Here is a 25,448-nt window from a genome sequence, read left to right on the forward strand (position 1 = left end):
CACATTGGGCCAGGTGCACAAGGCATGCAGCTATGGGTTGGTACTCACACTGGGCCAGGTGCACAAGGCATGCCGCTATGGGCTGGTATATTGGGTCAGGCGTGCAAGGCATGCAACTATGGGCTGGTGCTCACATTGGGTCAGGTGTGCAACGTGTGCAGTGGTGGGCTGTTAACTCACATTGAGTCAGGTGTGCAATGTATGCAGCTATGGGCTGGTACTCACATTACGTCAGGTATATGAGGCATGCAGCTTTGGGCTGGCACTCACATTGGGTCAGGTGTGCAACGTGTGCAGCTATGGGTTGGTACTCACACTGGGTCAGGTGTGCAAGGCGTACAGTTATGGACTGGTACTCACATTGGCTCAGGTGTGCAAGGTGTGCAGCTACGGGCTGGTACTCACATTAGCTCAGGTGTGCAAGGCATACAGTTATGGGCTGGTACATCAGGCCAGGTGTGCAAGGAGACTCATGCATCCCTAGTGCCTTTTGTTCCCTTGGTGACTTAATGTTCTCCTTTTGTGATGTTGTTTTGTATAGAATTAAAATCAAACATTTCCAAGGACATAAATCATTGTATCTGCTATGAATTATGATCATTACCCGATCCAAGTATTGGGTGTGTGGCCTCAATCCCACCACCTTACCCATGGCAGATGTTTAGGCCATGTGGACTCACAGGTATTTGTTTGAGAGCTTACAGATGAACTTCCTTACTAAAATACCATAGTTTGTAAGACTGTACCCCTTGATTTATATTTATATTACACTCAAGCTTTTTGGAGAAAAGTAAGAGAATCAGAATTGAGTAATCGGACGAAAATAACTTAAAGACCAAGAAACACATTTAAAAGGCTGAAGAAAATTCACATTTTAGAAACTGAGATAGATGTTAAAAAAAATGTTTTCATTTAGAAAAATCACATTTTTTAATAAAAGTACCTACATAGCCAGAAAGAGTGACTCCACATCTTCCCCCACGGTTCAGTGGGAACGATTCATGCTACAGATGCTTTGATAATAAACTCTTTTTCATTAGCACTGTAGGGCTTTATGCATTATAAAAATATGGCCAATTTGTAAATGCCCAACAGCAGTCAAACACTGCCTTATGTGTCAACCGAGTTACTTGCCATTTGGAATAATACTTGGATTCAGCACAGAATACATATCAGAGTGATTCAGGATGGAATCACTTGCCACCCTTAGAATGAACCTGAAACACTCAAGACAAACTAATTCATTTGGGAAATAAAAATGTAATCACCCTCCCTTGCATCTGTTGCAACAATTCAATCTGCCGTGAAACTTACACTTGCCTCAAGTGTGTGGAGTGTTGTCACTGCCATTCCTTTTCTAATCTTCTATACAAAAAACAGTCATACTATATTCTTTCATTTTGAATTTTTTTATACCGAGAAACTGATCTTAGTAGGATTTGTGACGAAGAAGTATGCAATCACTCAACAAATATTATCCCAAGAGGAGGAACACATAGAAATCAAATAATGTAAGGAAATAACTGAAAAGCTTCACTGTGATTATCTCTGAAATGGTTTTTCTCTTTATGCTTTACAGTGTATTCTACATTTTCTAAATGAAGATGCCTAATTTTCATCATTGAAAACACAAATATTATTAACTTTTAAAAGACAGGGGTAAAACAAGATATGACTGTTGATGCATTTAAGATAATATGAAAGTTCATGTGCATCTTGGAAATGAAAATGTATGACTTCTTCCAGAAATTCCCTGAATTCAGATCCAAGTACCTTCTGATGCTCCATAACCACAAATTGCCTAAAGAAAGGCTTCTCTTTTGCAGCACAATGAACTTCCTTTATCAAAGAGTACAAAGAATCTTTAATTGAATGCAATTTCAGGAACATAAAGTATCACTAGTATAAAGTGAAACCATCCAATAAATGGCTCCACAATGCCTAGTGCTATGAGAAAAAAAATTGAGTATCATTATATTTTTTCACAACTCATATTTTTAAACCATTACTGATTTCTGAAACATACACCTGTTATCTAAACTTACTCTTGCTAAGTCGAGTTTTGCCAAACAGGAATCTGAGGGCTGGGTTATTTTTAAAGTTTTATATCTGACCCATACTCCCTCTCAAACTTTCTGAGCCTAATCCCATGAAATTTCCCAGGTGAAATTCCTATTCTCTTCCTCAGGTAGTGTCTGCCTGAAAGGCATATGCACACGTATGTGAAACCCATGAAGGCCCTCAGAGTTTCCCTAGGGCTGTGTGCTCACCACTTTGCCTGTTAAGGGGACAATAACTTTTTGTGGGTTATTTTAGCTCATGTCCCCAACAGCTGAAAGGGGTAGAAATTGTTACATCATCCTTACAGATGAGAAAATTAGGCTTTAAAACTGGCTTAGAGTCACTTAGGTAAGGGCCAGCCTCTTTTTTTCTGTTATTTATTTATCAAATGTCTATAATGTATCACACACTTCTCTAGAATAGAAAACTACAGCCCATGCTCCTGGGGTCACCCAACGTTTGGAACATACTTATGCTACTCGGAGGCTGAGGCGGGAGAATGGCGTGAACCCGGGAGGCGGACTTGCAGTGAGCCGAGATCGCGCCACTGCACTCCAGCCTGGGCGACACAGCGAGACTCCATCTCAAAAAAAACAACAAAAGACAAAGATATATATATATATATATATATATATATATATATATATATATAAAAGGTTGTTATTTGGAATTCAAATTTAACTGGGCATCGTGGATTTTTATTTGCTAAGTCTGGCAATCCTATGTATTCATGCCCACCATGCCATACAGCACGCTAGGTTGACTCAGTGGCCCATCCAATCCTTCCCAGCAGACCATGTTGATATGCAATGGATGAAGACCTCCAGGAATGCTGGGATGAGGACTCCAGGGATATTGGGATGCAGATTCCAGGGGCCCTGGGATGGAAGCCACAAGACATATTGGGATGGAGACTCTAGGGACACTGGGATGGACACTCCAGAGACATTGGGATGGAGACGCCAGGGACATTGGGGTGGAGGCTCCAGGGAAACTGGAAGACACTGAGATAGAGACTTCCAGGGATGCTGAGATGGAAACCATCAGAGATACTGGACAGAGACCTCTAGGGATACTGAGAGAGAGACACCCCACTGACACTGGAATCGAGAACTCCAGGGACTCTGGTATGGAGACCTCCTGGGACAGGTACCCCTTGAAAATAATTCCCAGCTGCTATCTACAGCCAGAACAGGAGCATAAGACATCTCTTCACAATACCCTAATGTGCTCTGTGGCTTCTCACATCCCTTAGGAAAATCTTGAGTCACTGACCAAAAGCCAACCACTTGCAGAATGATGTGCTGGTTTGTTCACACAGCACCCAGGACCTCCAGAGACAACAGAGAATCTCCTGAGTCAAAGTCATAGAAAAACCTTTTCCCAAGTTCTTTAGAGATGAATGAGGGATGCAAGACTCAAAACTCTAGTTGGGGTCACACATGTACCTGCTCCCCTGGTAAAGGGTCTGTTCCCTTGGCTCAGAGTGAAAGCTCATTTTCCCTCAGGGTGAGCTTTGGTGTATACAGCCTGCCACTGGCTCACACTCTTGCCAAATGTAGGTATCTGGGATAAGCTGTTATAATCCCAATCCCCTTTTCCCTAAGTGTTCACCCAGATGCAGAGGGGAACACTTACAAATTCAACTCTGGAAACAAATGTGTTGAATCAACAGGTATCTTTGAGCTTCTAAGAGCAGGAAAAATCTGGGCTATATTCTGGAGAAATAAAGAAAAGACAGGCACTTCCCTTGCCTTCTGGTAAGTCGCCATCTGATAAGGGTGACTTGTCAAGAAATAATGCAATATCCTACAATAAGTGCAGTTAAAAGGAAAAAAAAAGTAGATGTCAGGTATGTTACTAGGGCCATACAGGACAGAGAATGTGGCAGCTCAGGACTGATGGTGAACCCTTCGGTCAGGTTCTTACTACAGTGGGAGTTTACCAAGCAGATAATTTGGAGTGGGGGTGGGTGGTAGCCAGTATTCCAGGAAATGAGAAAGAGGTCAGAAGGGAAAAAGCCCAGAAGTAAGAAAGCATATTCCATAACTGTAGGCAGAATAAGTAATTCCACATGTCTGGACCATGTGAGAATGAAAACAGGCAAGTCTGGAAGGGAGGTGGGAATGCAAGGCAGAAGGGCTGGCGTACCTCACCAGGGAGACAGCACGGATCCAATGGGAGCTACTGAAGGTGGGCATTTTTAAAAGATGATGTTGGCTGTGGTATGCAGAAGGAGGATAACCTCTGAAGGCCAGGAGACTGATTTACCACCACTGCAAAACACAGGCCGAACTCCAAGTGATGAAATTTGATGGAAGTGAGCATCAGAAATCCCCCAGTATTGCTACTGGACTAGGAAGAGAACACCAAGTAGCCTTGTCCAATCCATATTCACCGTACCTCACAAACGTCAGAAGAGGTGAAGGTAACTTGCTAGGTGCAATAAACTACGCCAACTTCTTCCTGCTCATGTAAAATTACAACCATTCATCACTTCAAGTGTTGAGTGGATGTACAAGGACACCTCAAGATCTGAGAGCAAAAGCAATGATCCTAGGAACTGTTCAATGTTTATCTAGAGTACCCAGAGTATAAGCTAGATTTAGCTGCACTCGGGTTTATAGAGAGACTGCAAAACCTCTGTAGCTATGACAGGTATGCTTTATACTCTGGTACATTTGGATGAAAAATATAATGAACTCTCCACTGCCCAATGTGTCATCCTTAGATGCCAGAAGAACCCAATTCTACAAATGGACCCTTTATTCAACTTTAATAATATCAATTTTCCTAAAAGATGGCTATATAATCCCCAAATACGTAATTTGAATGCAAGGATTATGCAGGTTTTCTAAGGAAGTGATAGTGAAAACAGGGGAAAGAACTCAAATTTGTTTTGTGTGCCGGCGGCCTCATCGTCAAACTGGGATACAGATGTCGAGTAGATACAGGAACACGCACACCCTTAAGAGACAAAGATAAAAATAACTTCATTGAATCTCAATTTACTGGTATGTGGCCTAATCAAAGTGACAAAGAAAGGTGGTGGTGGGCCTTGGAGTACACATCAAGATCTCTGGATCTCTAGAATCCTATTGAAGAATATAGTGGGAAGTCAGGAACATGTTTTCGGGAGTCAAACTGCCTGGGTTTGCAACTCAGGTCCATCTTTTCTTAGGCATATGCCCCTGGACAACTTATTTATCTACTTTCTTCCTCAGTTTCCTCATCTCTAGAACAGCAATGTTGATAGTACCTACCTCTTAGGTTTGAATGGAGGAACAAATGAGTTCATTTGTGTTAGAACAGTTACTGGCACAGGGTGAGGGCCCAGTCAATGCTTGCTCTAAAGGGCAGCCATCAACATCTTATTAGCAGTAGTATATTTTACGACACTCATACTGTATTTCATTCTTATAAGGAATAATATTATTCAGCACTCTTCAGTTTTGTCAGGGAAGGTCACACGTAACTGCACAGACGTAAAATGAAGTCCAAAAATACCTGCGGTGGCAAAATACAGTATCTCTCACCTTGCTCCTACAACAAGTTCTTTCTGTCCTGGGTCAAAGGTTAACTGCGAGAAATCCACAGCATTCTTCGCTCTGAACTCCCGTAACCAGGGGCCAATTTCTAAATAGAAAAAAATAAATAAATAAAAAGATAAAAATGAATTATTTTTCCTCTGGGGACCACAGAGAGTGCACAGCAGGTAGCAGACGTTACCTTTCAGAGAGGATTCGGCGGTCCCTCTATGCCATCCTTCAGAGGCCACTGGAGGCTTCCCTCAGGATGCCCCATAAGCCGTACTAGGAACTTGTAAAGCACAGAGGGCAATCACCCAGTAAAGAGCAAGCGAGGCATCAATGCTTGGTTGTGATTTACAAGCCAGATGCGCATTTTCCTTTTGGCTTTGGGCTGGGCAGAAACTAACACAGCATTCACATGATTCATCAGAGGAATACTGAATGCACACAAGACCATTTCCTGTGCAACTTGACTCAACAGAGCTGCAGATTTTTAAATATTACAAAAGCCTCCTTAGGAGCAAGGACCAAGCACACAAGCACCATTTGCCTTCTTTCACATTAGATGTTCCATTTCTCTGTCCTTTGGGTTTCTATTTTGGTCCCATGATTAGACTTGTTAAACACATTCAGACCTTTCTAGATGAGAAATCCACAGTTACTTTTAGGCTTCATTTGCATTTTTTTTTTTCCTGAGGGAAATCAGGAAATAGCCACACTATAGAGACAGATTTTCACAAGCACGGTTAACTCCTATTAGACAGCCTCCAGCCCAGAGTCCGATAATTATAAAATGACAGTATTTGAAGAGAGATAGGATGCTGCTTTAATGAGCCATTTTTGCAGCTTTCATTAGCTCATTTTTAACACTAAAAAATATTCAATGAGTTGCCCACCAATCATGGGATACCTTGTCATTATCATTGGCAATTAACCATGTCATCTGATTGTCTTTTTTTCTGGGATTTAGTATTTTGAATAACACCACCCTGACTAACCAGGCACATAACAACTGTCAAATCCATGAAGATGTTGGTTTGAGGAAAAAGTGTGTAACACAGGAAAGAATCTCCTTCAACAAACACTGATGGTAAACATGTCAGTGTTATGTTTTTAATGGGGCATATGGAAATATGCCCCCCATTCCATATCATATCCTGTAGAAATAGTTTTGTTGATGTGAATGAGAGGGACTATTTTTTCAAGAACAGTCCTGTATAATAAACATGTCTTTTCTCTACTAATAGTTATTGGGGGGAAGTGATATCATGTAAAGTTTATCTTCTTAAAGGAAACCAGGGGGGAGTCATATAGAGAGGGATTTGTAATGTGTATGATATCTCGAGTTTTTAAGGATTTTTATATAAATTTCTACATTTTATAGGCAAATCAATTAAAACAAAATACAAAGAGCAAGGTATGTACAAGGCAATGGAACTATGAAAAGTTATTAATAAACAATCCTTCCAGGACTTTATAATTCAGTTAAAGAAACAGCACTAGTATCCTTAAACAGCATGTCTATCAATGCAAGTGTTTATAGGGGCTTGTGGGGTTACAGGAATTATTCTTATATGAAAAGAAGAGATGATTGAGAGCTGGGGTAAAACAAAAGGAAAGATTTGACCAGAGAGTGACAGGAAAGATGTCCTAGAGGGGCAAAGCAAGACAGAAACATGGGAGTCCATGGTGCTCCCTGTGGCCATAACTGGTATAACTCATTTTCACTCCATCAGTGTCTCCATTCCTGGGCAAGAGAGAACCCAATGGCTCTTGCATCTGCATTGCTCCCTGCAGTGCATGCAGCACACAAAACAGCACCTTGAATGTGATAGGAAATAATAAATGTGTGAAATGAAGTAAGAACAAGTAAGTGAATTCAAGAGAGAAATAATAAAAAAGGAAAGGAAATAGGAAAAAGAGAAAGTAGAAAAGAAAAAGCAATAGCAACTTACGAAACTACTAGGACAGGAAACTGAAAGGTTTATTTAAATACAAACTGTAGAAAAATTCACTTTCACTTTAAAAGGTTTGGACTTCATTTAATATATGACAGCAACACTTTGAAAAGTTTTCAGGAAAACACTTGACCCACTGTAGCAGATGCCTTTGGAATATCAATGAGCCCTTGACAGAAAGGATGGTCTGCAAATAGTAGAGAATGGAAGGAAAAGTAGTATATTTTTTAAAAACCTAAAAACCGTACAATTAGGTAGGGGCTTACAATTTAGGTATTGGCTTTAAAAATGAATAAAGGAGATGTGGGATCACTGATTAGAGATGAAGTCAAGGGAAACAAGTTAAAGAGAACAAAACAGTTTCCAAATTAAATGAAAAAGAAAACAGTGATGACTGAAAGACAGGTATCAGGAGTTTGAGGTGGCTTTAGAGAAAGATAACAACTTCAGGTACAACAATGGGAATGTTGCACATGAAAAATTTCCAATGGTAGGTTGGCCCACAGCCATTGTTAAACATTGCTAAGACCTAGAAATGTCCATAAAGATGTTCTAGTTCAGGAGGTTCATCATTCAGATGGGAAACACATGACCAGGGAGCACTGCCAGGACCAGGCTCCAGAGTGAACATCAGGGGCTCTGTTCACCACAACTCACAGCCCCCAGAGCTGGGCTCACATCCAATCTTCAAACCATGTGAGGGAAGAACAGAGGGCCAAGGGCTGACCTTCCTGCTAGGGGAGTGAAGAGATGAGCCTCTAAGAGGAAAGAAGACTGTGAAAGACAGAAGAAAATCAGGTTACTCATTTCCCATGCATTCATCTTTCTTTTTAGTTAGAAGACTGGGAAGAAAGTGGCCAATGGGAACCAGGCTAAAGAAACATAGTGAGGTTTTGGTCCCTATACTGAACAACAGGAAGACAGTTATGCTACTTCCTAAAATACCCTGAAGTAATAAAAGGAGTCATGCACAGAGGAAAAAATGAGTTAACAGCATAGGGTTCTGTCAATATTGTTCAAGTTTCCTTATTTGAAATTCTAATGAACTTTCCCAATAGAACTGTGTATTTTTATGGTTAACACAGATCAAAGTTGAGTAATCTGCATATTCTCTTCTTTTTGACTTTCCTGCAGAAGGTTGGCCATCTTAACTTTGCATATTATGTTGGCTTCTATCTCACTGATACCATGAGAACCTTGTGAGAAAGTCTCTGCACCAACTCACCTCTTGAGCTAAAAAGAAGCCTGCGCCAATAACTATCCTCCCAACTTTCCCAACAGATCAGAGAAAAGGCACTCGATCCTCTTTTCAAAGACCAGTTGCTCTCATCTCTTCTTTCCTCTTTAATCGCTTCTCTAAATTACCTAGGCTTTCCTCTGAAATCTCCAATGTTACCTAGTCCCTTTCCCTCTGCCTATATGTACATCCTGTCCTATTTTTAAAAACATTATATATTTTTATTACACTCCCATGTTATTACAGCTTCAAAAACCCAAATAAAATGCATAATAAACTTCCAAGTACAATATAGCAATATATCAAAAAAAATCACACACATACAGACACACACACACACACACACACATACACATACACATACACATACACACATACACTATATTTCATATGGAATAGGGCTTATCCCAGAAACACAAGGATGGCTCAACAATCTTAATAACAGAAAACCTATTACTACAATTCATCATCACAATAACAGATTTCAATAGTAGCAGGAAAACATTGTCAATACAGCTTTATAAGGAATCAGAAAATGAACAGTTTTGGAAACAGAAGAGCTAAAAGAGTTCAGGGCAATTGGTCACAAGCTACATGCCAGAGGAAGGTCGGGGAGAGTGAGGGAGCAGGAGGGGGTCCACAGCAAGTGGTGAATTGAGGGGATACAATTTTCAGTAACGTTAAGATGCTCATTGCCCCCAAACAGTGATTTTACCTTTTTCCTCCTATCCCTATTTTCTGATATTGCTGAAATAACCATATGATGAAATGGAGCTTAAATATGGCAGTCAATATGACTCTATATATATACACATATATATATGGAAGTTAAGTTATAACACAAAATTTATAAATTTCAACTGAATACTGGATAGATAATTTATAATACTTGACATTAACTATCCTAGATAATCCAATTTTTACACAAACCTTTCCATGATTGTTGAAATATGGTCTCCAGCAATGATTTTTTTATTGCAAAATTACGTGCATTGATTCATATTTGCCTTCTCTTACAGCTACATAAGCTCCCATGTGATTGGTGTGTCAATATTTTATCAAAAGTATAATTCCATTTTTTTAAATAATACAGCCTTACAACTTCAAGAAACGATTTCTTTTATGAACAAGTCAGTATTAATAAATTTGTTCCAAAATATTTGACAAATATAAACTAGAGATAAGCTAAATAGATTCAAGTTCATGTCCCTTCCAAAAAATAAGAAAAAAAATCAAAGAAAAAAGAAATGCAAAGAAAAAGAAAGGGAGAAAGGGTAAAAGCTACTATTTTGAAAAACCAGACACTAAAGATAGCCAAGGTAATGATGTTTGTAAGCCAAAAAACAACAACAACAAACAAACAATAAAGAACAGCTCTTGTGGAAGGCATGACAGTCATTCCAAAATCTGATTGAGAGCCACTCCACATGCTAACACCTGCAGCACCAACTCTCCAGAAACCAATCTGATTTGTTAGCAAACACTGACCAAGGAAACCTCCCAGGTACACTCAGGGCTGGCTCCAGATACCTGTTTCATTCCTCACACCTTCAAACTTCGGTTAATTAAGGGGCTGAGAAAGCAGGATTTCAAAAGCTATATGGGTGACTTGAAACCCACATTGGAAACTAAGATGCAAGTCAAACTAGGTGGGGCCAGGACCGGTGGGTAAAGACTCTTGAAAAGCATGGAGAGCAACATACATAACACACACAAGTACAGTATGTAGAAATACAACTGCATATCACAGCCTGCTTCTATTTATCATGTAGTTATGTAACTGATTTAATCTGCATCTCTGCATCATGAAAATAATAATGCTAACAATATGATTATCAGCAAAACAGCTCAAAAATAGCTAACATGTAAATAGTAGGTTCTATCTTATGTACTTTATAAGTATTAATTCCTGTCTTTCTCACACCTGCCTTATCATAGGTGAAGAAACTGAAGCACAGTAAGGGTGAGTGTTACCAAGATCAATAGCTGGTAAGATACAAACCCAACCAGCCTAGTGTTTGTGCTTCTAGTCAGTATGCTATATTATTAAACTTCAGCAAATATAAAATTTAGTTTCCTATACAGCACATTTGGAAAATTACAGGAAGAAAGAAAACTTGACAGCCTCTCCACTTTGAAAGTTACTCTATTCCCACTGATAGACTATTAAGCAAAATCACTACTCACTCAGTTTCCAACTATGGACTAGAGAAAAATGAAATACAACAGGAAGCTGGGTCTCTCAAAACCAGCTACTACTTTAACCTGTGAATAAAACATCCATTGTTTTTGCCCATGTTAATAAGGGTGATGATCTACACAAAAACCATTCATCATTTTTATTACCCAAGTGTCTTTATGGAAGTATGGAGGGAAAAAAATGACAACCATGTGCTGATCTGCTTCACTGAAGTGAAGAACATTCTGAAACCAGAACATAGGAATGATACAAGCAGTGTGGAATGCTTGCGTTTCTAAGCAGTCTAAATCACTCAACTCCAATATGGCAGAAGCGGGGTGAGGACCAGGTACTGCCCTGAAAATGGAAGAGCTGGGTCTTCACCTCCTCAACATGGGCACTTTCTGTGGGCAGTACAGGAAAAGAAGTGCAGGGCATATTCTCCGTGGAAGAATTCTGGAAGTTCTTTTTTCTGACCTCTTCCTGAAGTGGTAAAAAGAGCCATCCTACCTCAAAGGTAGGTATCTATTACACTTTAAAGTTGACATGCTTCTCCCTTCTATGGACTTCACTTTTGGTTTCAGCGCATTACATAAACCATCCTATCAATGAAATCTGAGCCACAACTATGATAGAAAACAAGGGAGTGGAATGTTTAAAAGCCAATACAAGTAAAAGAAGAGCACGGCAGGTCTGTGCTGGTGTACAATGCTGTGTCTTGCCTGCTACCAGTTTCCTTCCCTTTCCTTTGCAGTCTGCATTACCAGGCCCTGTTACTCCAGCAACCACTCAGAACAAGGTAAGCTCACTTTGGGCAATAAATCAGCAGCAACCCCATGCCATGTGTATCCCCAACATAAGATACATCAGGCCTTCAGTCAACTTGGTTCTCTCTGAAATCTTTTCAGTGATTATCATAGCTTTCAGTTCCAAAGCTTCACACACTTGTCTGGTGCCAGTGTGTGAATGCAAAACACTTCGTAAGGGAGGAAACATGCACATTCATAGATGTTTAAAATATGCTGGTGAAAAACACACATATCAGAATAACCAACATCTCTTACTTACACTTTTTTATTTACTAACTGTATTTTCAGTACTGACTTGGTATCAGGAATTGTGTGAGATACTTTTACATATTAACTATTTTTATGTTTTTAATCTTGTGAAGCTACAGCTATCATTTTTGTTATAAACTTTTTTAAACCCCTGAGATTTTGAGACGTTAAATATCCAAACATGACATAAGGTTTAAGTAGCTAAACTGGAATTTAAATGCAGAATAAGACTAAGGCAATATTTCTATAAGATACAAATTAAAAATCAATTTTCCAAGAAATGTATAAAGAGAATGACTCCTTACTGCCTAGTGACATATAAGCACGGTTTAATTTATCAAAAATGGTAGTTGTACCCACCAAAGGAGAGCAAAACTAGAAAGAAGGGAAGCTGGTAATTTCCAGATAGGAGACAGGAACGTTCCAGCCTGGCTGCCTACTGGGTAGGGCACAAGTGAAGAAGGAGTACCCCAGAGAAAAACAGAAAGAAACCAGGGCACACCCCACCCAGGCAGTAAGAAGTCTAGGGTGAAGAAGATCTCAATAGTGGAGGATTTTTCTCCCTCAATAGTTTTTCCAAGACAAGTCCTATTTACATCAGCAAGCTCCAAAATGTACATATATGCTAAACCTTACTTTTGCTTTGTAGAAAGGTTGGAAAATATGAGACAAATTTTTTTTTTCTCCAAATAGATGAGCCTCTACTATTTTCAGTATAACTCCTATTGAGGGCTTAGTTGAATCAAAGCAGCTTACAGCAGTACATGACATTAGCTGCCCTGCAGTCCAGCCCTTGACTTTATAGTTGAGGGCAGATGTGTTACACCACCTGCCCAAGGCTATGCATGTGCAGTGAGCTGGAAAATCCCAGGTCCTAAGATTTCTTTGCTGGTCTATTTTCTTCCCATCACAGCACTAGTAGAATATCTAAGTAGAAATATGATGGCTGAACCTCACCTAACAGGGGTGTTTAGATCCTGAGATTTGACAGGTATTTATGGTATGGCCTGAAAATCATGCAAACAATTGAAAACATGACGTAAACCTACCCCTGTTTCAGAAAGGTAGTGCATTTCAATTGGTTACGAGATGGTCATTGTTTCCAGTGGAATTCTGCTTCCTAACATTTCTCTTAAAATACCTTGGAAAAATATCAAACACGTTTCTTTAGTTGTTCTATATTATCCTGCGACCATCTAACTTGGAGAAATGACGGGCCTGGAAAGTCACATGGGAGTCCCTTCCAGATATGAAGTTTGTCCACCACCTGCCCTGTCAGCCTTGGTCACCAGCCACCTGCCCCATGCAGGCCCCTGCTCCTGCCCTCACTGGAACAGCGCATGCATTCTTTCCTACCATTTCACAGATTGGTGGTTAGTATTTAATGTTGATTTACATTATGGATACATTTTATAACATGAATTCCAGGACATTAAAAAAAAAAGGTGGTCTCTACCATGCTGACCACATTATCTAAGCACATGAACATTTCTAAATGATAGTACTTTAAAGGACCAAAATTATATATATCTATAGTTATCAATATATCTAGGTCCCAAGGCCATCACACTCAGCAAGCATCCTCCTTCAAACTACCCAGTATAAGAACAAGAATGCTCTTGCGGACTGCACAAACTTAGTGACTTAGATTAAGCTTTCCAAATACGGATTATAGTCATATTGTATCTAGATATACTGTGTATATGATTATACACAATACATATACTGTGTATTGTAATGCATATATTGTGTATACATATATAGTGTATATGTATTTATTCCTATACATGTGTATACATACAGACACATAAATACATGATAGGCACAGAAGGCAGAGAAATTCTAGATGGACATGTAAGGGTCCCTGGAGAAGCCCCACCCTCAAGCTGAAAAGCCTGAGACTGCAGCCCAAAGTGAGAGCTTATATTGTTTTCCCACTTGAATGTTACCTTTTCCTAAAGCACCCATGGCCCCACCCCACCCCGTTCTATGGCTATAAAGACCCCAGACTCAACTGGCAGAGAGGAGAAGCTGCTGGACATTGCAGACCATGGCTGGATGTTGGAGAGAAATTGGCTTGACTTCAGAGGGACAGTTCGATAGCGTAACTTTGAAGAATCCGGCCAGAGATGGCTGGACTCCAGGGGAAGATTACCTTCCTGCCCCATCCTGCCCCCTGGAAAGGGGATGCCCTTTCCAGCTCCCCTTCCGCTGAGACCCACTTCCATTGGCATTTACCACCATTTACCTCCACATTTACCACCTTTCAGTTCCTTCATGTAACCTCATTTTTCCTGGACACCAGACAAGAGCTTGGGAGTCATGAGTGCAGACACAAAAGGGCCAACTGAGCTGTTAACACTTAAGCTATCTGCAGGCAGCAGCACTAAAAGAGCACTGTAATACATCCCTTGGGGTTTCAGGGGTCACGAGTTCTCTGCTAGATGTTGGTGCGGGGCCCACAGGGAGTTGGCTCCTGCCAATATCCAACATTGCTCACCCTGGCTCCGGCATCTGCTCACCTGTGTGCTCCCTCCAGCATGGGGTGGAACACAGAGGGTCTGAGTGAGTGGAACTCACCCCTGCCAGTGCCATAGTGGCCAGCTGGTTCCAGCATGTGTGCACTCCAGTTCCCACCTTGTTTGCACACTCCCTCTCACAAGAGTTGAGAGTTGAGGGCTGAGTAAATGAGGCACCCTTATCACAAGTCCTGGGAAGTGTCAGGGAAATATCTTGCTTCATACATACATAGATATATAAACATAGGCATCAATGTAGTCTTTCATACATATGTGTGTGTATATATATGTATTTGCCTAAGTGTATTTAAATAGATATTATAGACACTTATAGACTATAGTAGAGAGAAAAAAATTATCCCAAAAAATTTCTATATGAAATGAGTATGCCCCATTTATAGAACTTTTAAAAAATAAAAATATTTAATAATAACCAATTAGATAAATTAAACCATTTCATATCAGGAAAAAAGACCCCAAATAGCAAGAAGCATAAAGCATCTTTCATTTGCATTTTCATTCGTAAATATGACACTTAAAACACAGCATTTTAAAAACGCAAGCAATGCTTTTTCAAATCTTTTTTGGTTTCTATTGCAGTCTGTTTAAAGCGAGTCAGGTGTCCTACCAAGTCTTCATATGACTTTGTTGCATTAACACATAGTATACCTAATCCATTTTTCACAGGTTCATTGTAGAAAAATATTCACAAACTACAACTTTTGCAAAAGGTCTACACTCTGGGTTTGGATTCTTGTGAAGTTCACTGTTTCATCTTGGGCAGCCTTCCTGGTGGATGTCTCAGAAACCAAAAAGCTGTGATAGCTCCTTTTTACTCGATGAGCTCCTGATTGGGTCTCCCTTCAAACACCATTTGAAAACTGCAAGTCTCTTGTCACACATTTTTTTTTTTTTTTTTTTTTACATCCTGGAATCTATGGCATAAAATGTGTCCATAATGTAAATCAGCATTAAATACTAACCACTAATCTGTGATTGTAGGAAAGAATGTGTACACTGATTCAGTGAGGGCAGGAGCAGGGACCTGCATGGGGAGGCAGCTGCTGACCAAGGCTGCTGGGGCAGGCGGCCAACAGGCTTCATGTCCAGAAGGGACTCCCGTGTGACTTTCCAGTCCTACCATTTCTCTAAGCTAGATTGTCACAAGATAATACTTAACAACTAAACATATTTTTCCTGGGTATTTTGAGAGAAAACTTAGGAAGCAAAATTTCACTGGAACCAATTATTATCTCGTAACCAATTCAAATGCACTACCTTTCTGAAACAGGGGTGGGATTAATGCATTCCACTGTCACCCCATGTTTTCAATTCTTTGCATGATTTTCAGGCCATACCACAAATACCTGTCAAATCTCAGGATCTAAATGCCAGTGTTAGGTGAGGCTCTGGCTATTCTGACCCGAGGAGTTCTGAGTCATTCAAGGGTTGCCTCAGACCCACTTGGCAAGTGCAAAGAGACACTAGTAAAAAGTTGTCAGCAATCTGGGTTCAAAATCTGTCTCACGGCCTAGAGTTGCCTTCCCTTTTGTTTATAACTTTTAAGATCTTTGTAAATTCCTATTTCATTAAACCGTCTGAAGCAATTAATTAGGATAAGAAATAAGCTGATAAGTGCCTCGGTTTTATTGCTGGATAACTCATAGAAGAAGCAATTTCTACTCATCCATCAGGAAAGACAGATTTTTTTTTAATTTATAAGATTATGCAAATTCATATATTATAACACAAACTAAGCTTGACCCTCAAATTCCTGATAACTTTGTCCTTCTTGCTATGAAGTTGGTACCCAGCCTGCCACTCCTTTAAACTTTACGTGGCTTCAAAGTACTTCGAGTCACCCATAGCAAACTTTACCCACTGTGGAAGGGTTTTAATTTTGACTCCTGACATGCAGCATATGATTTTAGGCTATAAAATCTAATTGCAAAATCTCCATGTTGTGACAAAGAACAACAAAAAGTGATTTCCTTTAGATTTATAACTTTAGAATTACAAATGATGTTAATATGACTAAAATTACAAAAATGAACAAGTTCCATTCAATAGGCACTTAGATTATTCCAGAAGTGGCCAAAGTGCTGGCTGTGTAAACAGTGATAGCCAGAAGACTGACAGGTACAAAGAAAGCCATTCGCCACCAGATAACGACAGAGATTGCAGAGAAACGTGTCAGAGATTTCTTAGAGCTTTAGGGTGTGTGGTTTTAAAATATCCAGAATAGTTCTGCTACATATTCAGAATTTGCCAGACCTCAGCTTTAAGACAATAAATCATTTGCTTAAGGAAAATCTCTTTCTGTCACATCCTCACAATTCACACATAAGTTTCCTGTCTGCCTCTTCACTACTGGAAAATCTTTATGTTCTAATCTAAGTCACTACTTCTGCAGACCTTAGGATTCAAGGGAAGAAGAAAGCTATGGGAACTCAGGAGGCAAGACAGGGTTGTGCAAGGAAGTCTTCTTGCTTGAAGAGAGGTCTAATAAGTCCCAAGGTGGCCTCTTTGCCTCTTCGCCAAAGTACAGATTCTATCTATGCATCAGAACTAGAATATGTTTTCCAAGTCAGACCAAGGTTTTTCCAGGAACTTTAGGGTTAAGCATTAGGTGGATGTGCATCAAAAATACTGCGGCAGCACAGTAATTCATTGATGTAGTCAAGTAATACTTATTTATTGAGTACCTGTTACATGGAACAGTAGGTACTGCCTGGAATACAAAGTTATATAAGACAGACCTCTGCCTTCAAGGCATTTATAATTTAGCTAAGATGAGATACACACAAAAGAGAGTTAAACTGAAGAAGATAAATACTATCTGATCCCAGGGAAAAGCATAAAGATGATAAATGCTCTAAAGCAGCACCATCCAATGCAAATATAATGTAAGCTACACATGTAGTTTTGTATGTCCCAGTAGCTATGTTAAAAAGCTGTTAAAAAGGGTTGGGTGCAGTGGCTCATGCCTGTAATCCCAGCATTTTGGGAGGTCAAGGCAGGCAGATCACTTGAGGTCAGGAGATCGAGACCATTCTGGCTAACACGGTAAATCCCCGTCCCCACTAAAAATACAAAAAATTAGTCAGGCATGGTGGCATGCACCTGTAATCCCAGCTACTCGGGAAGCTGAGGCAGAAGAATCACTTGAACCCAGGAGGCAGACGTTGCAGTGAGCTGAGATCATGCCACTGCACTCCAGCCCCGGGTGACAGAGCAAGACTCCGTCTCAAAAAAAAAAAAAAAGCAAACCATGCTATCAAAATAAAATTCATTGAGATATTTTTGTGTGTATGTATTCTAAGTCTGAAATCCTTACACTTACTGCACATCTCAGTTTGGACTGGCCACATTTCAAGTACTTTGAAGCCATACCTGGAGAGTGGCTACACGATTGGACAGCACATACCCAAGATAATAAGAACAGGCTTCCTTGGTAACATGGAGGCTTTGTTGGATGGAAAAACAAATTTACTTGTCTTCTCAGAACCAGCTGCCATGGAGGCCAGCACAACCTAATCAGGCACTGATTCCAACAAAACTACCCTCCATTTACCAAATATACTGATGAAAGTAACACAGTCCTTGGAATTTTATTGACTTGGGTTGGAATCTCACATGTAGAACTTTTTTCTGTGGAACCATATTCATCAGGTAGTTTAATAATGGGTTGATTCAGCACATCTGGAGTATTCAAGCCAAGCATGTTCCAAGATAATGTCTTGTCTTTGATTGGCTCCTGGGAAATAATATCTAAGCCCTTACAATATTCTGTCTGACAGGAGTGTCTCTCTCTCTCGACCTGAGATCTTTGAGCCATGCCAGATAGTTTACACTGACAATGCAGTTTACGGTGGGGACCTGTGGCCAGGCTGTATCTGGTTGACTTCAGGAAGGGCTGGAGGCTGAGTAACTAAGGTCAGTCACGCAAGTATTCCATGCCTTTGTGATCAACCCTCAATAAATCCCTGGAAACCAAGGCTACATTGTGTTCCTTTGGTTGGCAATATTCTATTCATTTTGCCAAATGTCATTTCTGGGAGAACACAGTGCTGTCCTTATGACTCCACTGGGAGAGAACAGTCTTTCCCGAGTTTTCCTGAGCTGAGGATTTATACACAGTCTTTCCTGAGCTTTGCCCCACATGCCTTTTATGGGTGCTAACTTTAATCTGCATCTATCCTGTCACTGTAATCAACCCTAACTGTAAGTATAAATGCTTTTCTGAGTTCTGTGAGTCCTTCTAGAGAATCATTGAACCTGAGAGTGGTATTGGACACCACCAACTCAAAGCTTCTCCCTCTTGTGATGATAATCCCAGTAAACACAATGATAAAACCTATATAAATATCCCTGGACCAGATGTGTTAGTTTGGAAGAGTCAGAAATATATAGAAATATATAGAGTGATTTCTATATATACTCTCTCACTTTATCAGGGCACTATGGTAATCTAGGAATTATCTAGGAAGAGATCCAGTTCCGTCCAATAGCATCAGAATCTCTTAGGCAGCCAGTCTGTAGCTTTTCCAAAGGGTAAATTCCTTCCTAGGATCAAGCTTGCAACTTCTTTACATGAGTTGTAATAGGCATGTGGCTATAAACCAGACAAATGCCACTCATGATCCAGTTCCCTCTAATAGCATCAGAATCTCTTAGGCAGCCAGTCTGTAGCTTTTCCCAAGGGTAAATTCCTTCCTAGGATCAAGCTTTATTTGAGTTGTAATAGGCATGTGACTAGAAACTAGACAAACGCCACTCATGATACAATTAGTGTGTTTCATTGTTATCTTTCTTCACATATTTTATAGCCCCCGCCCTGTTTTTTTCAAAATTAACGTAAGAAGTTTCTTGCCTTATGTATTCTTACTCTCTCACAGAAACCAGTACATTACCAACAAATTAAGAAAAAATTAAAGATATTCCATTCCATTTTTCATTATTCTATTGAGCAATTAACACTGATATTCAATGAAGAAAGCCAAAATGCATTCTGCTTTGGATAAATATTTCAACAGAGTGGGATAGAAGAAAAGTCAGATCCCATGTCATGAGTGTCCCCAGTTCATTGTGAAAGACACAGGTGAAGACACATTCTTAGTCTGTGGTGTCCCCATAGACTTCTAGACATATGGACTAGCTAAAAACTTTTGGAAGCCAATCAAATCCCAAGTCTCAAAGCTGTACTCTACTTGCATTGGCTTTCTCTGTCTGCAAGGGTCTACAGACCAAGGCACTCTACCTTTGGCCTTCACTCTTTCTCAAATTCCCCTGCTTTTCACTTCTCTCTCATCATTCATTCAAGGAGACCCCCTTAGCCTGGTCATAACACTGATTCTCATTTCTCCATGTTGATATCAGGATTCCATCCTGTCTGAATTATCTTCCTATGTACTCCCTGTTTTTTCAAATTCTAATGAATATAACAGGTCGGGGGTACTTAAGAGTAGGGTATAAGTTTACTAATATCTGTCTTCTCATATCTAGTGAAATAGTCTTCAACGCATGTGTTAAATGGAACATGGGTCATATCAAAGCAGCATGCAGTACTATATATCATCTGTATTCTTCCTTAATAACCTCCCCAACCTCCCTCCTTTCCAGGCCACCAGACACTGCCAATCTGATATATCTTTTTTTTTTTAATTTGTATTTATGTATCTATCTGTCTCTCTATCTGTCATCTATCTATCTGAAGACCAGTTTACGGCACTGGCAAATTTTTGTATTTTTGGTAAAAACAGGGTTTTGCCATGTTGCCCAGGCTGGTCTCGAATTCCCAGGCCCAAGAGATCCACTGGCCTCTGCCTCCCAAACTGCTGGGATTACAGGCGTGAGCCACCACACTTGGTCCAATTTGATATATCTTGACTAGCAATTGTGTTAAAGAAGCACTTATGAACTATATTCTATCATTCTTCTGATCATTTTACATGGGATTGTTTATATCTAAATAATATTGTGAATTTAGTGAAAGGTCATTTTTAACATTTACAAAATATAAGTATTAGTCTCTAGGCTCTAAAAGAGGGATTGGCAAACTATGATCTATGGGCTCAATCTGTCCCATCACCTGTTTTTGTTAATAAAGTTTTATCGGAACACAGCCATGCCCATTGTTTACATATGTTCTATGGCTGGATTTGTGCTACACTGGCAGAGTTGAGTTCACACTATTTGACCTGCAAAGGCCAAAATATTTACTATCTTACCTTTTCCAGAATAAAAGTATGCCAACCCCTGCTCTAGAAAATCAGAGTAAAAGACTCAACAAATATGTATTACAGATAATTAAACATGCTAAGCATAGTGTTTTAGAAATGAAAGAAAGAAGAAAGAAAGAAAGAAAGAGAGAGAAAGAAAGAGAGAGAGAGAGAGAAAGAAAGAAAAGAAAGAGAAAGAAAAGAAAGAAAAGGAGAGAGAGAGAAAGAAAGAAAGAGAGAAAGAGAGAGAGAAAGAGAGAAAGAAGAAAGAAAGAGGGAAAGGGGAAGGAAGGGGGGAAGGACGGAAGGAAGGGGAGGGAGGGAGGGAGGAAGGAAGGGAAGAAGGAAGGAAGGAAGGAAGGAAGGAAGGAAGGAAGGAAGGAAGGAAGGAAGGAAGGAAGGAAGGAAGGAAGGAAAGAAGGAAGGAAAGAAAAGAAAAGAAAGGCAGGGAGGGAAGGAAGGAGAGAAAGAGAGAGAGAGAAAGAGAGACACAATTTTAAAGTAAGAAGGAACCACCTCTGGGCACATCTACTCAAATCTCTTCCCTAAGACTCCAGAAGAGTAGAGGGTCTTGCTGAAATTCACCCAGCTAGATATCAATGTGGATTACCTTAGAAAGAGCCCCTAATCGTTCACTCCATACAATTTATCATATATCACATGGCATCAATAAGGAGGAGCACTTCTACAATATTGCATCCCATAGTTTTATATGGCCTTTAATATCTTCCAGTGAAAATGATAAGGACATGCAAGAAATCATTACCATCTTCATAAGTTGAGTATTTTCTACACTTTCACACAAAACCATTTTGAAACTCCAGCTAATTACTATACTTCCATTTCCTCTGAGGGAAAAATAAAATAAAAAGCAAACCTTCTGGAATTCCTAGCACAGCCTATTGGTTAATGTTATCTACAGTCCCATCAAAGTCACTGGCCTCACTCCCAGCCTTGCTTTGGTACCAGCAGCCCCAAGTCAAACACCCAAGATGTTAAACTTTAAAAAAAGAAAAAGCACATGTTAAAAAAAAAAAGAAACAAAGGCTGACATTTATGGTTTCAGGGTTTTTATTTCCAAGAAGGTGGATTTCTGCCATGGCCCAGCATCCTCCAGAGAGCTCAGCATGCCACACCTCCAAATCACCAGCCTCTGCAAAGACAGGTTCGCAAGGCAATGAGGAAAATAAATACCCTTCCATCGGCTTTGCCCTTTTTGGTTTATTTTGGCGAATCTCTTCATAGTTTCATTTCAAGGTACTAACTTGCCAAGACCCATAAGCCAAGGGGTATAATAGTCACTCTTGTTTCCCAGCGAGGGACGAAGCCATCACGTGGACAAACTAGAAGCCGTATTTACGGCCCCACTGACTTCCTGGGAGAGGGTTGTGAATTCAACGTTACAGTCACATTTCTAATCTTGTTTTCAATTTTTCTTGACATGTTTATATTCTTATTTCCTAATGTGTGCCAAACAGCTTCAGAGACCCTTCCTGCTGTGGGCCCAGTTTTCAGTGTTTGTCATGGTGAACTTTAATTATTTGCTTGACCCCATTAATGTTTCTTCACTAGACTGTCTGCCTCCAGGCACGTGACAGCTGTTTGTTCATTCAGGCCTTCGTGCGGCACATGCGTACCTACTCTGTGCCTGGTCCCGCTGCAGACACTACAGACACCGCAGGAAAACCAGCAGAGAAGGCTGTTCCTCTCATTAACTGCTTATCCTAATGAGAGAGGCAGAATCAATGAAATAAGCAATCAGTGCCATGATGTCAATAAAACAGAGTGACTTTGTAGAGTGTGACTTAGAGCAACATGGTAGAGTCTGCAAGGAAGGCCACTCTGTGCGGGTAACATTTAAGTTGAGACTGGAATGACAAGAAAAAGCCACATAGAGGTCTTGGCAAAGGGCATTCCAGGAGAGGGAGTTGTCTGGGGAAAGGCCCCAAGGTGATGATGATCCAGGGAAAATCTGAGCAAGAGAAGCAGGACAGGAGTGTAACAAGAGACAGGAGAGGAGAGGTGTGAGGGACGTAGGGCCAGTGCATGCATTATCTTGCAAGTAGAGGTAAAAAGCTTTGGATTTTATTCTACGGGAGAGGTTGGCAAACTTGCTGCAAAGGTCTGGATAGTATTTTAGGCTTTGTGGGAATATAGTCTGTCATAACTCCTCAACTCTGCTGTTGTCGCCACAGACAAGAGTAGGCGTGGCTGGGTTCCACTAAGACAATACTCACAAAGACAAGTGGGAAGCTGATTCAGCCTGCGGCTATAGTTTTTGCCAACCCTTGTCTATGGCACTAGGAAGCCAAGGTATATGTAAGGAACAGTCGAGGAGGAGGCATGAGCTGTGGGGCAATTTTTTTTTAAATCCTAGGACTGTAGTGTGGGGAATGGTCTACAGAGGACGGAGAATGCAGGAAATGGGATAGATCACAGTGGTCTGGAGGAGATGGAGGAAAGAGGGCAGATGTAGGAAGCGTTTTGAACTAATTGATTAGGAAAATAAGGAAACATGAGAAACTGAGGATAACACCCAAGATTTTCACTAGAACAACTCAGTTCACGGGGTGATTTCCGAGACAGGAGAGATGGAGAAAAAATAAATTTGGGGAACAATCCAATAGTTCTTTCCTGGATGTCTACGAGGAGGTCTTCACTAGAAATCGCAACGGAGAGGTGAGTAAGGTGGGAACAGGGAAGTTCTGGAGCTCAGAAGGGGCTGGACAGAAGATAAAGGTTTGGTAGCCCTCAACATACAGATGTCATTTAATAAGGTGCTAGAGGGGACATCAAGGCGAAGAATGACAGAAAGAGAAGAAAATGGCCACTCATACTGAGAGTTAGAAGATGTGTGGAGTGTTCAGCATTAGAACAAATGAATGCATGCAGAAATGAACGAATGAAGCCCACATCCCTGCATTACAAGGGTCATCTTATTCCTCTCTATCGACAACCTCTATAGTTCACTGGAGAATTTCAGAGTGAATGGCTATGACGATTTTGATCTTAGAATCCATTTGATTATTTAATGCCATCCCTGATACATCCCTTATCTTCATACAGGCTTTTAAGGACTTCCCAATTGGATTCTGTTTCTACTGACATCAATATAAATTGGAACCTGCTCCTTCACTTCAATTCTCTCCCCAGAAGTGAGAGCTGATAGCCCCAGGTAAGTCCCCAGCCACCACTGAAGATCCATTTCTTCTCTGGGGATTACCCTGAGAGACTGAGGTTCTGTTGGTTATGATTAGATGTTTTGCTAACATAATTGTGAACGTAATTTGTTCTGATCTGCTTCTGCCTTCCAGTCAACCCATGTTCTGTATATTAGAAGAAGACAGGGTTGGTGTGTGCATGTGCGTGCACACACATAAGTGAAGAGTGTTTAGTCCTGCCTGCCTGTGCCTCAGGATACAGAATGTAACAGATGTTACAATAACACACATTTTTTGCTTTAAGAAAAGGATGAAGGAGGTAGAGTGGGCCAACTTGTAGACACTTTGGATTCCAAATCAAACCAGAAAAAAAAAAGAAAAGGCTGCACACAGTTACAAGAAAGTGCAAGCGGAAAAGAACCCCCACCGAGTTCAAAGGGACTTGTGTTTAATCAGACAAAAACAATTTTTATAGCCTCAGGAGCCCGTGTGGTGTGTGAGGAAGTTGTGCAGCAGGATGGCATTAGGCATTCAAGCCAGCATGCTTTTGTTTTGTTTTCTTCTTTCTTTGTTTGCAACCAGGGTTCAAAGAAATTCACTGTGCAAAACAGATACTGAAGTAGATCATACCCACGAATTAACATTGTCATGACAAGCAGCTCTGTGTTATGAGCAAAATTACAAGTGATCCATCAAATAAAGCAGTTATTGTCTAAGTAAGAGCTCCTTTCTTCCAGGATTCCACCATGTTGCTAGCTTTGCCTCTTCCAGTGAAACTCTCATGCACCTAATATGAACACCAAGCAGCCTCCTGAACATATTCAGTGAGCCCGACTTCAAGAGAAAGCCTTGAAAGATGAGGATGTAGCAGCTGGCAAGACATGGAGAACCCTTTCCTTCCAAAAAAAAGCATTCTCCTTCCTGAGCCCATTCACACAGGGCTTTGACTGTTTCCTACCTGAAGGTCACATGCATGGCCAAATCTCCATCTCATTAATTATAACTCTTGGCAAGCCATTAAAAATCTCATTTCATTTTACCATCCACCCTCCTTTTAACTGACTTTTCATAATTATAATTCTATTTTTGATATACTGGACCTATTAAATTTAATGCCATACAGAGATTTCAGAACTCCTTAAAAAATGACTCAAGCTGGACTGTGTCCACCAAAGGATGTGTAGTCCTTGCTTAGGAATACGAGAGGGGAAAACTGCAGTGCATTCTATTTCCATACACAGAGGAAGAAAAGTCAAGTTAATTGCATATGGTCAGTATAATAATGCTGTCATTCTAGAAGGGCTATAATTAGCGAGAATTGTTTTCACAAACAGAACCGACCAAGCCCATGACTCCAACTTGCATTAGTTCTTTTTTTTCCCCCACCAGTTATAAACATTTCTATTTTTGTTCCTCCCCAAACATAAACATCACTCCATTAAAAATACCCAGGGAGAGGAGATCCTGACAGTATGACTGCAAACTCTGGGAATACAGATAAGCCTCTCTGCAAATGTTGAGTCT

The 25,448-nt window shown here is 40.3% G+C and overlaps 1 protein-coding gene across 1 annotated transcript in view; it reads right to left on the reverse strand.

The window, feature by feature from the left end:
- Nucleotides 1-25,448, reverse strand: part of SEMA5A (semaphorin 5A) — a 517,335-nt gene that overhangs the window by 305,941 nt on the left and 185,946 nt on the right. The window contains exon 4 of the mRNA XM_025388084.1: nucleotides 5,598-5,697. Coding sequence (XP_025243869.1) covers nucleotides 5,598-5,697 — 100 coding nt within the window. The remainder of the gene's footprint in view (nucleotides 1-5,597; nucleotides 5,698-25,448) is intronic.

The sequence above is a fragment of the Theropithecus gelada genome, chromosome 6 (assembly GCF_003255815.1).
Source record: "Theropithecus gelada isolate Dixy chromosome 6, Tgel_1.0, whole genome shotgun sequence".
Classification (NCBI taxonomy): domain Eukaryota; kingdom Metazoa; phylum Chordata; class Mammalia; order Primates; family Cercopithecidae; genus Theropithecus; species Theropithecus gelada.